General features: G+C 38.1%; 1 protein-coding gene across 4 annotated transcripts in view; it reads left to right on the top strand.

Annotated features, from left to right (window-relative positions):
* Nucleotides 1–15,749, top strand: part of ABCB5 (ATP binding cassette subfamily B member 5) — a 65,625-nt gene that overhangs the window by 48,506 nt on the left and 1,370 nt on the right. For all 4 annotated transcript variants that reach the window (XM_061585945.1, XM_061585943.1, XM_061585944.1 and 1 more), the window contains exons 20-27: nt 415–492; nt 4,158–4,241; nt 6,033–6,236; nt 6,725–6,825; nt 7,640–7,780; nt 9,595–9,751; nt 11,952–12,149; nt 14,686–14,892. In XM_061585945.1, the coding sequence (XP_061441929.1) occupies nt 415–492; nt 4,158–4,241; nt 6,033–6,236; nt 6,725–6,825; nt 7,640–7,780; nt 9,595–9,751; nt 11,952–12,149; nt 14,686–14,892 (1,170 nt within the window). The remainder of the gene's footprint in view (nt 1–414; nt 493–4,157; nt 4,242–6,032; nt 6,237–6,724; nt 6,826–7,639; nt 7,781–9,594; nt 9,752–11,951; nt 12,150–14,685; nt 14,893–15,749) is intronic.

Raw genomic sequence — 15,749 nt, 5'->3', positions numbered from 1 at the left:
TGGAAAGGTAGACTAGAAATCTTTATCATCCAGAAAGTTTGAGTGCATCCAGCACTTTATCAGTGTTTTAATTAGAGGACCAAGGTTAAAGAGGCAAAAGAGTGGCTAGTTTTCAAAACTGACTTTGTTTCTGAACTGTTCTAGCAGCACCAGAATGAACACTTAGTGTATGTTATAATGAGGTCAGCAGGTTCTTGTTTAACTAATGGAGAGATGTCAGCCCTCAGCGATCTTTCTTCAGCTACCTTGACAAATGGAATTGTACCAGAACGCTCCGCAGGATTTGACTTCTGCTTTAGTAAATAGATTTAACTACTGCAGCACATTAGTTTACATACAAGATATTAGTCTTTAAAAGGTTATGGCATTTTTCTAGTATATGAGATTAAAATATTTTACTTGTATACTTTTCAGGGATTCATGTTTGGGAAGTCTGGGGAAGCTCTGACTATGCGGTTGCGATCCCTTTCATTCAAAGCATTGCTTCAACAGGTAACAACAAAATACAGTTAAAAAAAAAAGGGGCAAAACTAAAGTTTTGAAAGTGGGTCTGGTCTGTTGTCTGTTGTCTTCCATGTTAGTCTCAAAGCTGAAGGCCAAGGGTGGAAGCATCAGATGATTAGATTAAAAGATGAGGCTCAAGATATTAGGAATACAGGAAGTTGCCATGCTGAATCAGACTATCTAGCGCAGTGCTGTCTACACTGATTGGCCACAGGTCTTCTAGTAGCTGGGAAGCAGAACCAGCAACCTCTGGATTGCAAACTCTCTTGTTAGCCAATCGGAAATTATTGGAATCTACGTAAGATTAAAGTGGTGAAGTTGGAGTCCTATATTTTACAAGCATATTATAGATTCTTACTTTTTACAAAACCCTTTAAAAGTTGGAAAGGATTGTAGCCCAGTGGTAGAATGCATGTTTTACATATGGAAGGCCTTGGGTTGAATCCTTGGCTTTACCAGACAGTTCTAGGAAAAGGTATCTGTCTGAACCCTTGGAGATCTCAGGGATTCAACCTGAGGCCTTCCACATGCAAAGCATGCATTCTACCACTGGGCTACAACCCTTCCCAACTCTTTAAAGGTTTTGTAAAAAGTAAGAATCTATAATGTACTTTGCAATCATGTATTCCATAGGCTTCTTGTTCTACTTCTTAATCATTAACCTACAGAATAAGCCAAGAGATGCTATGATTCATATTATCATGATGTAAGCAAGATAACCCTCAAACTCTGAAGTTCCCCTGTGGTAGCACTAAACTTAATTTGACTTTCTCAAATATAATGGTGGAAAATTACTCAGATGTTTGAAGGTGCCTCCAGCCATTATATTTTCATAGATATCCAGCAGATAGAAAAAGCAAATGGGGGGTGAAGGAAGGAGGCTTCCCCTTATGAAGGAGAATTTTTAAAAGGATCTTCCAATCTCTTAGGATCTTCTAGCCTCTTAGGATTCTTCTTTAGCAAGCAGCATACATTCATATTTCCAGAAGAAGGAACTTTAATAAACTGAGCAGAGTAAACCCAGATACAATAAACTGAGTAGATTCAATTCAATGAAGAAAAGGACTTAGACTTGCATACCCCCTCTCCTGTCCCTCATCAACTCCCATCTTTGTGGGGAGAAGTGAAATAACTGAACTGGAAGATCTTGCTTTCAAATAACAGGCACCATTTTCCAGCTTGGTCATTTGCTTCTTCCTATGGTAAGAGGAGTGGGGAAATAAGCACAGGTCCTTGAGGCCCTGATCTGTTCTAGGAACAGTGTAAGTGAAGGAAAAAATGAGATCCAAAATAGGCTGCAGAGTTTTGAAGATGAGGTTAAGGACAGCTCCAGTGCCCTCTAAATGAGCATCATGTTGGCTTTGCTTGTGAACTGGTTGATTACCATAGAGGGATCAATAAAATATTTGCATTTTTACACAGTTTCTTGTTTACCATAAACAAAAAAAATAACAAAATACAAATATTTTTTTTATTAATTTTTGTTCAAATTTTCAAAAACAAAAAAAACACAAACAAAAACAATTATACAAACAAACAAAAAATGTTGACTTCCGATTTGTCGCAGATCAAACATAGGTCTACAATATATAACAATCCTGTCTCTAAAATTATATTACAAAATCACTTTCCTCCAGTAGTTATCTTAATTAATCATCGAATCTCATAAACATTACTTTAATCTTTCCACAAAAAGTCCAAAAGAGATTTCAATTCCTTGAGAGATATATCTTTCAATTTTTCTCCAAATAAACATGTCGCTTAATCCATCTGATTCAAATCTGTTAGGTCCAATAATTTCAATAGCCATTCCTCCACTATCTATATTAATTCCATCTTCCATCTTCAATAATCCTGTTAGGTCCAGTAATTTCAGTAGCCATTCTTCCATTATCAGTATCCCATAATAATCTTGTTATCATAGCCATAATCCAAATAAACATATCAATTAATCCATCTCGTCAAATCTATTAAGTCCAATAATTTCCATAACCATTCTTCCATTATCAATATTAATTCCATCTTCCATCTTCAATAGTCCTGTTAAATCCAGTGGTTTCAGTATCCATTCATCCATTATCAGTATCTCATGATGATCTTGCTGTCATAGCCATAGTCATATAACAAGAGTCTGATGGGAATTTCCCCCTTCACAAATACGTCCTTGCCATCAAATCTGAATATGTTGCTGAAATATTGTTGTAAAGTCACTTCTCTGCTCTTCTTTTTTACAAAATGCACTGGCTCATCTCTTAAGAGTTTTTCCATTGTCACATATTTGTAATTAATTCCATAGATTTTTTCTGTGTCAAGCTCCATCACATCATTCCAGTCCAGAAAATTATCCAAGACGTTGATAACTTTATCACTAATATCTTCATTAGTTTCTTCAGAGACAACGTTGAATTCCAAACAGTAAACTTTATTTCTAACATCCGTAAACTCCAGATCTTTTTCCAATTCCTCATTTGATCCAGTCTCCATGGCTTGTATCTTCCCTTTAATTTTTCTTTTCTCATCTCTAATCCCATCAAAATCCTCTTTCACAGAATCCCCTATTTTTTTAAACTCCTGCATCATTTTGCTAAGTTCAATTTTCATCTCCTGTCTGCCCTGTCTCAGGGTTTGTTTCACTATCTCAATCTCACTCATTATTTTCTGAAACATAATTTCTTCCATGGTCTCAGTCACTTTCCTGGTTGTCATTTATAAAACCACAAAAACAAAAAATTATTTCAGCCACAATTGGGTTAATGTTTCAGGCTTGCAGACATCAATACAGCCTGCCTTATCTCATTATATATTCAGGAAAACAAAACAAGTTTAGTTCCCAGCTTCAAACAGTTAGTGGCGTCGTGAGTAAGCAGATTCATCAAAATGAAATAGACCAAAAAAAATTAGTTCCAGACATAATACTCCAAAGTTCATAAATCAAATTTGTTTATTTTTTTCCCCTCCTCGAAATAAAAATCCCTCTTCCGTTAATATCTTTAGAATGCACTTCCAGGCCCGCTTTTTGCAATAAAAACAAAGATAAGCTTTTTTTCGATTTCTTTCCTCCTTAGTTTCGTGAGTGGAAGAGAAAATTTTTAACTCACCCAGTTCTTTATAGCTGATGGATTGACAAATCTCTTTTTGGTGCAACAATTTAAACCAAGTAAAAAAAATAGAAAGAAGGATGCTTGCCTGTTAGTTCGTTTTTCTTTGGAGAAAAGATAAACGTGTCGCTTAATCAGCAAGAGCTTTGATGGAAGTCCATCCGGCATTCGCTGGCTGAACTTTCTCTCATAAATTAATGAAATCCAGTCCCCCCAACAAAAACAGGCTTTATGGTTAATCTCATGTTTCTCCCTGACCGGGAGAAAATCTTATCCAGTCAAAAAAAAAACATTCTGACTGATTAAAGCTGAAAAAGCTTCTTCTGCGACAAGAGCTTGTCTCAGAGGCAGCACAGGCTAAATCACCCTTCCCGGAAGTCAAAATACAAATATTTTGTTGATTGTAAAGTTGTGTCAATATTTATCACAGGACAAGATTAACATAATCCGTGGTGCAGAGTTTATTGAAGTTTCCCATAGGGTATAATATCCAACTGAGCTAAGACAACCATTTGCAAATGCAAAGATTATTTGATCCACCTTTTTTGCTTTCAGGAAATTGGATGGTTTGATGACCATAACAATGGCATTGGAGTTCTGTTAACCAGACTTGCAACAGATGCTTCTCAAGTCAAAGGAGTATGTTTTCCATTTATTTATTTAGTTTGCTTTTTAAATTTACTACACCTCTTACCATCTCTGGCCTTTGGCCATGCTTGCTGGGGCTGGGTGGAGGTGTAGTTCAGCAACATCTGGAGGGCCAAATATTCCCCACACCTGGTGTATCTTGAAGATGCCATAACAGTCTTAATTGTTTATGCTGCAACAACAGACTGACATAATTGTTTTAAATTTTTAAATTGTGTTTTAAATTGTTTTTAAAAGATGTTTTAAATTTGTATATTTGTTTTTAATGTTTTTAGTTACTGTAAACCGCCCAGAGAGCTTCGGCTATGGGGCGGTATATAAATACAATAAATAAATTGAAATTTTAATTGCAATGGTTGCAAAAAGAAGCTATTGTAGAATGCTTTTGAAACTACATGGCATTTCATATACCACACTGACAGTGCACTGTATCCATTGCAAGTCATACTCAGAACAGACCAGTTGAAATTAATGGACGTGATTACCTTATAATAGTTTCAGTGGGTCTCCTCTGAGTGGGTCTCCTCTTAGTTGGATACAACTCAGTGTCTTTAATTTGGGAATGTTGTCAATCATTTGGTTTGAAATAAGCTGAAATGTGTAAATGTAGCTTGTTGAATATAATGCATGTCACAGGTAGTAGGGATGTGTTTGAATTCTGCCCAATTCAGATTTGGTTCTGAATTTTCTGTTACTTCGCTTATTCTCAATCACTGAGGATTGGATTTTAATATAGTGAATTTCCGCAGCTATTTTTGAAAATGGACTTCTAAAAAAAGCCTCTAAAACACTGATTGTAAGAATGAAAATTTATCAATATTTCCTTTTAAAATAGTATTTCCTTCAAAATATTCATATTTTTAAAGGAAATATTGATATTTTCTTCAAAATATTCATATTTAAAGATAGTGATATTAATATCAATATTTTTTCTGAGTGAAAAAAAGGATCAGTAAAAGCAGTGGCTAGTGGATACAGAACAAACTCGAATCAATGCCAGCCTGTTAGGTGGATGGAATACTTTTGAACCAGAACCAGCCAACGGATCCCATCCCTAGTCATAGGTTGTTTGGCCAGTCAGGAGTGAGAGGCCAGTCTAGAGAGGATCACCTTCACCACTTGAATGCTGTTTGACAAAGATGCCTGTGGATGATTTCTTTCAGCAAAAGGTTGCCGTTGTAATCCCGCTAGCTAATTTACTGGGGTTGTAGCATCCTATGCTGCCATTATGCTGGTACAGAAAGAGATTCTTACTTTCATTTCATGATGCCTTTGCAAAAATCCTGATGAGTACTTGTAACTAACAAAGAGGAACTGCGTCATAAAATTGCTATTCTGTAGGACTACTGAATGGCTTTTTCAAAATGTTTAAGGGCATGACTTGGCAAGAACAGGGTAGCTGTATTGGTTGAGGCTAAAAAGGGAATAAATGTTCATTGTGCCTTCTTAGTTAAAGTAACAAGTATAATTATGCTTAACTTACTATTTTATCAGGACAATGGGTTGTATCCAACATTAGTCATACACGGAGTAGACTCATTGAAATTAGTGAACATGATTAACTTTGGTCTATTCATTTCATTGGATCAACCAAGCACAACTTAGTTGGATACCATCTATTGCAATTTTGGATTTTTTAAAACAAGTATAGCTTATAAAACTTATAAAGGAATAAACTTCTTTGGGTTGTGTGTGTGTAATGAATTCTTTATGCCAGAAAAATGACGTTAACTCCCACTGTGTGGGCTGTTCTTTGTTTTGTTTTGTTTTTGTTTTTCTTAGGCTACTGGAAGTCGGCTGGGCTTGTTAACCATGACTGTCTTTACACTTGTGACAGCTATTGTTATTGCTTTTGTACATGGCTGGCAATTAACATTGCTCATTCTGGGCTGTATTCCTTTTGTTATTGGTACAAATGCTATAAGAGTTAAATCAGTGACTGGTCATGCATCAAAAGATCAAAAAGCCCTTGAAGAAGCTGGAAGAGTAAGTTCTCTATATCTAAAACACATGGTTATGATTAGGTCCATGGCAATGATAATCGGCAGAGCATTCAACACCCATCTTCTCCTGGCCATAGTCCAACACTCTACTCCACATGCCATACTGCAATCCCCTCTCTTCCCAAATACTTACTGATGAAAATGCTGAGTACATAGTTGAACCATGAACTGAGATTTCCATGAAGTTGAAAGGCCCTTAGAATGCTGTTCTCCCATCGCCCAGCAGAGATGTTACAGGCTCCTTATGTTGAATTGGGAACAGTCCCAATGGAGGCCACTTTATCAAGGTGCTAATACGTGACTTCTGGCATTGTATCAATGGTTGGACCCTAGCATACCATACCACCTGTTGTTGTACCGAGTTTAGTATTGTGTAGAACTGTGAGGTTACACTTCTCATGGAGAGCATCTGGCCTTTAGTTAAACAGAGATTTGTTAAAGCCTCATGCTTTCCTTGTTCTCCCAAATCAGATTTCAACAGAAGCTGTAGAAAATATAAGAACTGTGGTTGCATTAACAAGAGAAGATAGATTTTTTGAGAGATATAATTCAAGCTTAGAAGCTCCATACAGGTAAAGTTGCATGCAAGTCATTCTGTTTCAAGTTCTTGAGTTTTATTTAATTACATTCCTTCATAAATTAAAAAAATATATTTCCTTGTGTACAATTATTTTAAATTTCTGGAAGACAAGTTGAATTAGCCTTGCACATTTTTTCCACACAATTAAAAAAAATCTTTTGTAGCCCTTTAAGCCCCACATATATGATATTTGTAATGACTGTGAATTGATGGTACCAAAATGTGTAATTCTGTGATGTGTACAGCCAATGGCCCTTGCAGAACCCATTGCTAGAGGGTCTTTTCCAGCTAATTGTAGGGGCATGTCAAAACTTTCTGCATGCAGGGGCCCCATTCCACCATTCAACCAGTGTTACTCATGGTACCAGCAATTTGGAGAATCTGCTTAGGAAGGTGAATTTAACTGACCTTTTGATGTGCAAAAGAATATAGTTCCCATAGTAGTGTTCTCTGTCTCCCATGGTCCTCTTTGAGTGTTGTGGTGGAAAGGGAGGAAGTGCTACTTCATTTATAATTAACTTGTGGACAGTTTTACTGATTACACTGAAGAGAGCTAGCATGATCCAAGCTGGTTTTATATTAGTGGAGTACAATTCTCACTTTCAGTAGTCCATTCATAGTCAAATTAAATCATGCAAAATCATCAGTTTTAAAGGCTTATTAGGGCTAAATCAATGACCCTGGCATTTTTTGTTGTTGCTGTTATTGCTAAGAATATAGAAGATTCAGGAAGTGGAAGCTCTGTCTGCTATTCCTTTCTTTTCAAGACAAATTGTGACTCTTCAATTGGCTTTCTCTTTTAATAGGGATTCTCTTAAGAAGGCTCCCATTCATGGATTTTCATATGCAATAGCCCAAAGTGCCAACTTTTTTATAAATGCTGCTGTCTTCAGATTTGGAGCATGGCTTATCGCCCACTGTTTCATGAACTTTGAACAACTTTTTATGTGAGTGTATTCTCTGTGTTTTGTAATAGCTAGGCAATAAATTCAATACATAAACTGATTTTAAATACTAATGTGCAAATCTATATTCATAAATCTATATATCTATATGTGTATGTAAGTTCTGGTGTAGAATAATTTATTCACAGAAAGACAGACACAAAATGGATAAATCTGTCAATGATTACTAATTGTGAACCATCAGATTTTGAAGCAGTGGGCCACTGAATACCAGTTGCTGAGAAGCAACAATGGAAAAAGGATTATTGCCTTCATGGCTGTTTGTGGGCTTCCCAGATGCATCTGATTGGTTACTATGGGGAAGAGGATGCTGGACTAGGTGGACATTTGATCTGATCCAGCAGGGTGTTCTTATGGTTTTAAAGGACTTAATGTTGGTATCTGCTATTAATTCTGCAGCCCTTTGATCATGTCTGTAGAACACATGGAAACCTGAGCAATGGTAAAAACTAAAACATGAATGTGATTCTTGATGCAAGTTCAGCTAACCTAAATATGTACAAAGGGAATGATGCAAGTTTTTTTCCTTGACTTGTCCTCTTTTTTTTAATGTGTTATATTCAACTATGTCCCACTTGGAGTAGACCTAGCATTGAATACCACCCTATGCCTTGGTCAAGATAACAAGTCATGTTCAATTCTGACATCTGTTCAGTGCTATTGAGAAGCCTGATTTTCACATTCCCTTGTACTGATGGGGCTGTTCAAACATTATACTGTATACATGTACAGCTGTGTGCCATGAATGATTTTCATACGTGTTGATTTTCAAAGTCACATGTGGATTGAACCCCTCAAAAATGTAAAATAGAAATCATGGGCTCTCCTGTACTCAACTTGTATGTATCTGGGTTTGATCATCCCCAGTGTTGTATGCATGATCTGCACTCATCCTAACTATAGATATATTAATATAGAGAGGTTATTTGTGCAGCTATTGGACATTTGGCAACTTTCCGCAGTTTCTATGAAGAGAGAACTGAGAAGGAGATGAGGCTAAAGGTCCTGAGCAACAGAGGGAGGAGGGGAGCAGGTTCCTATCCCATTCTGATCTGCAAGGGGAGGAGCAGGTGACAAAGCACCTTCCTGGCCTGAACTCCAAGGCCATCAAAGACAAGTTGCACAAATGTGGGGGTCCCCATTAAAGTTTCCCAAACATCTGTTTACATCTAAATTACATGTGAATAACTATGTAAGTGTACATATCAGCAATCTGTGTACACTGTACATAGACTGTAAACTTGTTGAATGTTGCGTATGAATAACTGTACAAGCATACCAATCAACAATCTGTGTAGGCAGGTACACATAATGTATCCTCATTGAAGAAACATGTGAACACCGCTGATGTAACTTGATCATTGAGAGAACAGTGTTTTACTTAGTCACATGTGTAGAGATTCAGTGCGATTCTATGCATGTCTATTCAGTACTCCAACATAAGTGTGAGTAAGAATTATAGCCTCAAATATGTTTACCTAACTTAAGCAGGCTCACTTGGATAGTATGAAATTCTTCTGCTAAAATAATTCATCATGAATTGCAGATGGTGGATGTTTTTCTAGCCTTTCTCTTGTGTATAGATATACTATTTTAGATATATCAGAAGGAGTGTGTTATGGCTCGACTGTACATAGCATTATCACAGGACAGTTTAAAAGGAGTCCACTGCGTAAAACCCAGCTTGCAAGATCAATGGTAGTTTGCAGCTGACTCCAGAGATGTATGGCTTCTCTTAAAATATTACTTTTGCTTTTTAATACAGGTCCTTAGATTCTATATTTTGTGTTTTATAGAGTATTCGCTTCTGTAATCTTTGCTGCTATAAATGTTGCTCAGTCTAGTTCTCTTGCACCAGACTTTGGAAAATCAAAAGTTTCTGCCAAAAGAATTTTTCAGCTTTTGGATCGAAAACCACGAATTGACAGCTACAGTGAAGAAGGTGAAAAATTGGTAAGGCCATACAGATAGTGCTTTTAGCAACAAAAATGTTGCGGTCCCATTATTATTAGGTCTCTGTGGAAGAAAGGAACTGTAGATTTGGTGACCAGATCAATCAATTTTGCATTCAGAATAGCCCAGTTCACACAGCTGTGCATAGCTACAGAAGCTATGACCTGCTGGCTTCCCAGCAGGTGGGTTGCAGTTGCTTACCCAGGAGGGGCGGCGAAGTCAGTGCAGTACAAATGCATCAATGGAGCCAATCCAGCACTCTTCTCAATGCGTTTGCACTGCACCAACCTCCCTGCTGCCTCACCTCTCCCCTTTCAGGTAAGCAACCTGAACCTGCTTACTGGGAGGCCAGTGTAGCGGCACAGTCCTGCCTAGCGAACTGCTTTTGTTGGGGTATTTTGTGTTGGATGTTGGATCTGGCGCAAGCAGATGCCCAGGATGCAGAACAGTATAGTGACAGGCTAGATCCCAGTTGAATCACTCAGCCAGACAAGACATAGGTTTTAAGAGTCACTTTTACTGACATGAAAAGTTTCAGGATACATTTACAAGCTCTTTCTCTCTACTAACAAACTCCTCGACCCCCACACTGACTGGCCAGATCTGCCAAGTCTTATAGATAAGGCCAGCTGGTTGCCTTGGATACTTGTCCTTGAGATCTGCACGGACTCTGTGCTTCTTGGCCTTGTAACTCTGCTGTGGAAAAATACACTCAGGCACTCTTCCTTTGCCAACATTTTGCTCCTCATTGCTAGTGCAGAGAGGAAACAAACCCAATCTGTGGCTAAGTGTTACATCCAAACAGGATCATGGTTTATTTTTCCCCAGCACTAGTTGGAAGGAGCAAAGCAGGCACAATCGGATTGTAAATGGTAAGCTCTGATTTATGGCTTTCAATCAAATGTGACCAGTGACGCCCATGAAGAAAAAATAACAAAGGGTGCAACCCAGCCACGGTTAAAGATTTTATGGCTGCAATCCTGAACGCAACATTATCAGGCAGTAAGTGTTCTTGGAGGGTGTAGGATTTCCTTCCAAGTAAACATGCATGGGATTGCTCTGCCAGTCCCTTTCCTTTCAGTGGGAGCATTAAGCACATACTTAGCTAGGTCCTTCTAATGAGGTCTAAAAGGCTGCACTTGGCTGGATTGTCCCCAGTGGTTTTTAAACATTTACTGTGCGGCACTCCACAAAATGTAAAAGGCCTTACAGAGAACCAGCCATTCCTTGTACACAGAGCAGAGCAGGTTACCTGGAAGAGTAACCACTAATATAATAAAGAACAAGAATTTCACCTTCCTCTTTCCTCTGCAAATTTTAAAATAATTTCACATTGATTCTGTAAAGATCATGCAGAGGGGAAAAAATCAAATATTTTGCCTGTATGATGGGAGTGCCATAAAACAAAGGAATTATACAAAAGGTCATTGGATATTAAACAAGAATTAGATATTGTGCTACCTTTGCACCCTGTTACTGTATCTTTAAGGGCTTGGGATCCAAATCAGAAATTGAAATGCTGTTTTATTTTACTGGTATCAGTTCAATTACTATTGTGAAAAACTGGCATCTGAAAAGTTCCTTTATTGGACATAATAGCTTTCTAAATCATTCTCTCTTTAATAGTCACAGTAGCATTCTATTTTATTCATTGTTAGCTTAATAGGTTTAGATTATTGGTAAGTTTGGATTTAAATTTTGGTCAATGATGGGCTATCCAATTGAAAGATGAGAAGTTATTGACTGAATGGCTCTCTTTTACATTGTCATTTTACATTTACATTTTGTCTGGCATGTTATTTTTATTGGTTTGTGGCTAAACATCGCACAAATTGAAAGCTGCTTATGCAGCTCATCTTTCCTTTCCCTTTCTTCTCCAAAGGCTCTCTTGGGGGGTCAGAGGGCCTTGAGCAAAACTCCACTTGTGCAAAGTACAATTCGGGATAATTTCTCTCTCCCACTGCAATCCGCAACATCCCACAACTGTTCAAGAGTGTGTTTGGCCCTCTAAAGAGGGTTCAGGGGGCTGCAGGAGTGAGAAGGACATGATGATACAATTCACTATCCTTTATGCAATCTTTGATCCAGAGACTGGCATCTTCTTTTTCAGAATTATTTTTATGTAAAAAAACAGAAAGTCTAAATAAGAAAATGTGTGAAGTCTTAATACTTTTCTATTTTCATTTCCCCTGCCCTGTAGAAGAAATTTGAAGGTAATATTGAATTCAGAGACATCCATTTTGTATATCCAACCAGAATGGAAGTTCAGGTTTTGCAAGGACTCAATATAAAAGTTAACAAAGGGCAAACTCTGGCACTGGTGGGAAGCAGTGGCTGTGGCAAAAGCACCTCCATTCAGCTGCTGGAGAGATTCTATGACCCAGGATCAGGACAAGTGGTAAGTAGAAACAGAAGATCAGCCTGTTGCCATTCAGTGTCAGTTTTGTATGTGTTCAGTCGTTAAGTCCATTCTATCCTGTTTTCTGCAGATTTCGTTTAAGCATACAAAAATTGTACATATTTTACCTAACATGCAGATTTTTGTACACACTTTCCCCCTAAAAATACATGTTTATGTGTGCTTTCTTATGTATTTTCTCCAAACATAAACATTTTTACAAACATTTTACTCATAAAATGTGCATTTTTGAATGCATTTTGAAAAATCAAAAATCTGCTACAGAATTCAGAGAAGGGCCCATCCAATTGATAATTGCATTCTGACCTGCACTTCTGGGAACTACAAATTCGGTCAGTTGGCTCTAAAGTGAAGACCAAACAATATTCTCCTCCATCCTCAGGGTTAAATTAGTAACTTTTCCCCCACATCTTAGCTGAGAATAAACTTTACATCAAAATCATTTTTTCAGTAAGTGATTCCCTGTGCTAGCTGTAATGTCTAGAGCAGCCTTTCCCAACCAGTGTGCCTCCAGATGTTGGACCACAACTCCCATCAGCCTCAGCCAGCATTGCCAATGGTCAGGAAAGATGGGAATTGTGGTCCAACAACATCTGGAGGCACACTGGTTGGGAAAGGCTGGTCTAGAGCTACGCTAGGTATAGATTGTTGCCATTTTTATGATCTCCACAGTCACCCTGAGCGGAGCAGAGGTGTAGGAATTCACAGTGTGATGCATACAAGCAAATACTTTGAGATAGTTGGGCCAGAATGAGGATAACCATAGGAAGTTTGTCTTTTTAGAGGCATCCCTGTAGCAAGTATAATCTTTGCTACAGCCTGTTAAGCACAAAATATGAGTGACATAAGCATCAGATGCCTCAACACATATGTATTAAGAACAATATATAAAAGCAGGGGGAGAATAATGTGCAAGATCCTTTGCTGGTTCATACAAAAATGTAACTGTTATTAATTTGTATGTAAACAACAGAAATGTTTGGTGATAAAGCAGTATATAAATCCTGCTAAATAAAAAAGGCAATAAATTCCAAAGTGTTAAAAATAAAAAAAATTAACAAATTCTCCAAAATGTTAATATCCTTATAAACAGACAGCAAATCATACTTGAGCATGGACATGTAACCAATAGTTACAGTTGAAGCTGGCAATGAAAATGGCCAACAGTGGTTACAATTGCCACAAACATTTCAACTTGGAAGTCTTCTTCACTCGCCTAGATGTCAAAAATTGTAGATTTAGCTGTTCCAGAGTTTGATAATGTCATGAAATTGTAGCATGGTTCAGAATGGTTTAATGTAACATGGCTGTGATGCAGGGAATTGTGGGGATTTCATCTTGTGTAGAGATGGGCCTCTGAGTGAGTGGAAAACTCCAAGTTTCGTTTCTCAGCTGCAGCTAATTAGGAGGCTTGAGAAGCAGCACCTGTTTATCTTTGCTATCTGATGAGAGCCTGGTACCAAGGTCAAGCAGGCCTGAGAACAATTAAGATCAGGGGGTAGGATGTGGCCTGTTAGGCGTGAAAACTGGAGACGTTTCGGGAAGCATTACCTCATTAGAAAGCCCCCTGATTGACTAAAATAGTATGGACTGTTGCTGGGGATTTTTCCTTAAGTATAGGGGGTGAAACCTATAGCCTTTGTTCCCCTGGGTTTCATCTTGACGGGTGGTTACCTGAGTGGGGTTCCACTGCCTTCACTACCCAACCTATGCCTTTCCCGGGGAAGAGGTGAGATTTGCAATAATTACCTCTTCAAAGTAAGTAGAATAGGCTAGTTAGTTTTACTGTTTTGGTTTGTGTCTGAACTCTCTTGTATGTTCTACCTAAACTCCTGTTTGCGTATGGGTTTTAGGAATTGTTTTGCTGCTATTAATTGTACACTTATATTTTATTCAATAAAGCTACTTCTTATTTACCCATGTGTGTTCTTTGCAGCAGGGGAAATTTGACTCTGAACCTGGTACCTTGGCCACTAACCACTGACTATCGTGTTTTGGGGTTGCCTGGGGCTTCAAGACAAGGAGCGCCTGTTTGGCTCTTGTCCTTGGAAATCCTTGGCAGAACTATTTCTGGGCTCTGGGTTTCCCCTGACTCAGAGTGTTTATTCAGATTGTTGGGTAATTACTGTGCATGCAAATAATATTTACAGTATCCTCTAAAAGGGTGCTCTAGGCAGGGCTGCATATATTTACTTACAAATGAATGAAACTACTTCTGTATCTAAAGATAAATCTGAAGCCTTCACACAGAAAATTCTTTCACTCCCAAGACTAAATCTGAACATACATGCATCTGACTACAACCAGATCAGTGCAATCCTGGAAATATGAGTACATAAAATTCAAGTTAAACATATAATAGTATAGATTTCATTCAAATTAAAACAAAGTCTATGCACTAATTACAGACATAATTAAAATTAAGTTTTAGGTAGATTCAGCTGCTTGTTCTTGCATCTTCCAAAGTCTGGAGAACTCGTTTCAGACATTATGTGCTTCCCCTTTTTATTTACAGTTTGCAGATGGAGTGAACACCAAATCTCTACATATACAATGGCTGAGATCCAAACTTGGCCTTGTGCAGCAGGAGCCTATTCTGTTTGATTGTAGCATTTCAGAGAATATCCAGTATGGAGACAACAGCCGAGTTGTCAGCCAGGAAGAAGTTGAAGAAGCAGCTAAAGCAGCTAATATTCACAATTTTATAGAAAATCTCCCAGAGGTAAATGAAGATGTCCTTGCATTATCCAGCATTTTCTTTCTCCACAAGAATAGCTATTCCATTTTGCACTGATCCCAGCTCTGCAGAGCATCATTATCTAGTAAAAGTTATGTGTGCCCAAATGCCACTTGAAACATGCAGTCAAATCCTTAGGGTTTTTTTTCCTGTTGAGGGCTGTGTACTTGTTGGGGCTGTGTCAGGGGCCGTGTGCTCATAGCGGGCAGGCCAAGGCTGAAAACAAAAGTGGTGGAGTATACTTTTCTCTTTCTGCCGCTGTTCCCCATCTCTCACTGTCACTTATATGAAATTAAGCTGAGGTCTACAGGATGTCCACCCCGTCTTAAAATTTAGAATTAATTTTAAGCATTTTTAAGGTTGTATTCTTGTGCGTATTTCTCTCAGAGTAAGCCCTGTTGCACATACTGGTTCTTGCTTCTGTATAATTACATGAATTTCAATAGGATGTAGGCACGACTAATGCTCTCTAGACTGAGCTTTGTGTGCTTAACTTAGTCTCTCAAGCATACTAGCTGATAAGACTGCATTGACATACCCCATAAATTAATAAATTTCTCATTAAGAAAGAAAGAAAAAGAAAGAAGGCAATTCTGGGCATATGGATCTTCCAGAGAAGCTGGCCCTGGAAATCTTCCTTGTTGCCCCTTCTCCCTCAAGTTCAGGCAAATGTTTGTTTATTAATGATGAAAAAATGAAATGGACCACCTTCAAGTCAATTCTGACTTATGGCGACCCTATGAATAGGGTTTTCATGGTAAGCGGTATTCAGAGGTGGTTTACCATTGCTTTCCTCTGAGGCTGAGAGGCAGTGACTGGCCCGAGGTCACCCAGTGAGCTTC

This window comes from Rhineura floridana, chromosome 10 (genome assembly GCF_030035675.1).
Source record: "Rhineura floridana isolate rRhiFlo1 chromosome 10, rRhiFlo1.hap2, whole genome shotgun sequence".
Taxonomy (NCBI): Eukaryota; Metazoa; Chordata; class Lepidosauria; order Squamata; family Rhineuridae; genus Rhineura; species Rhineura floridana.
Note: the sequence above shows the minus strand (reverse complement) of the source record. Positions and strands in the feature narration are given on the sequence as shown.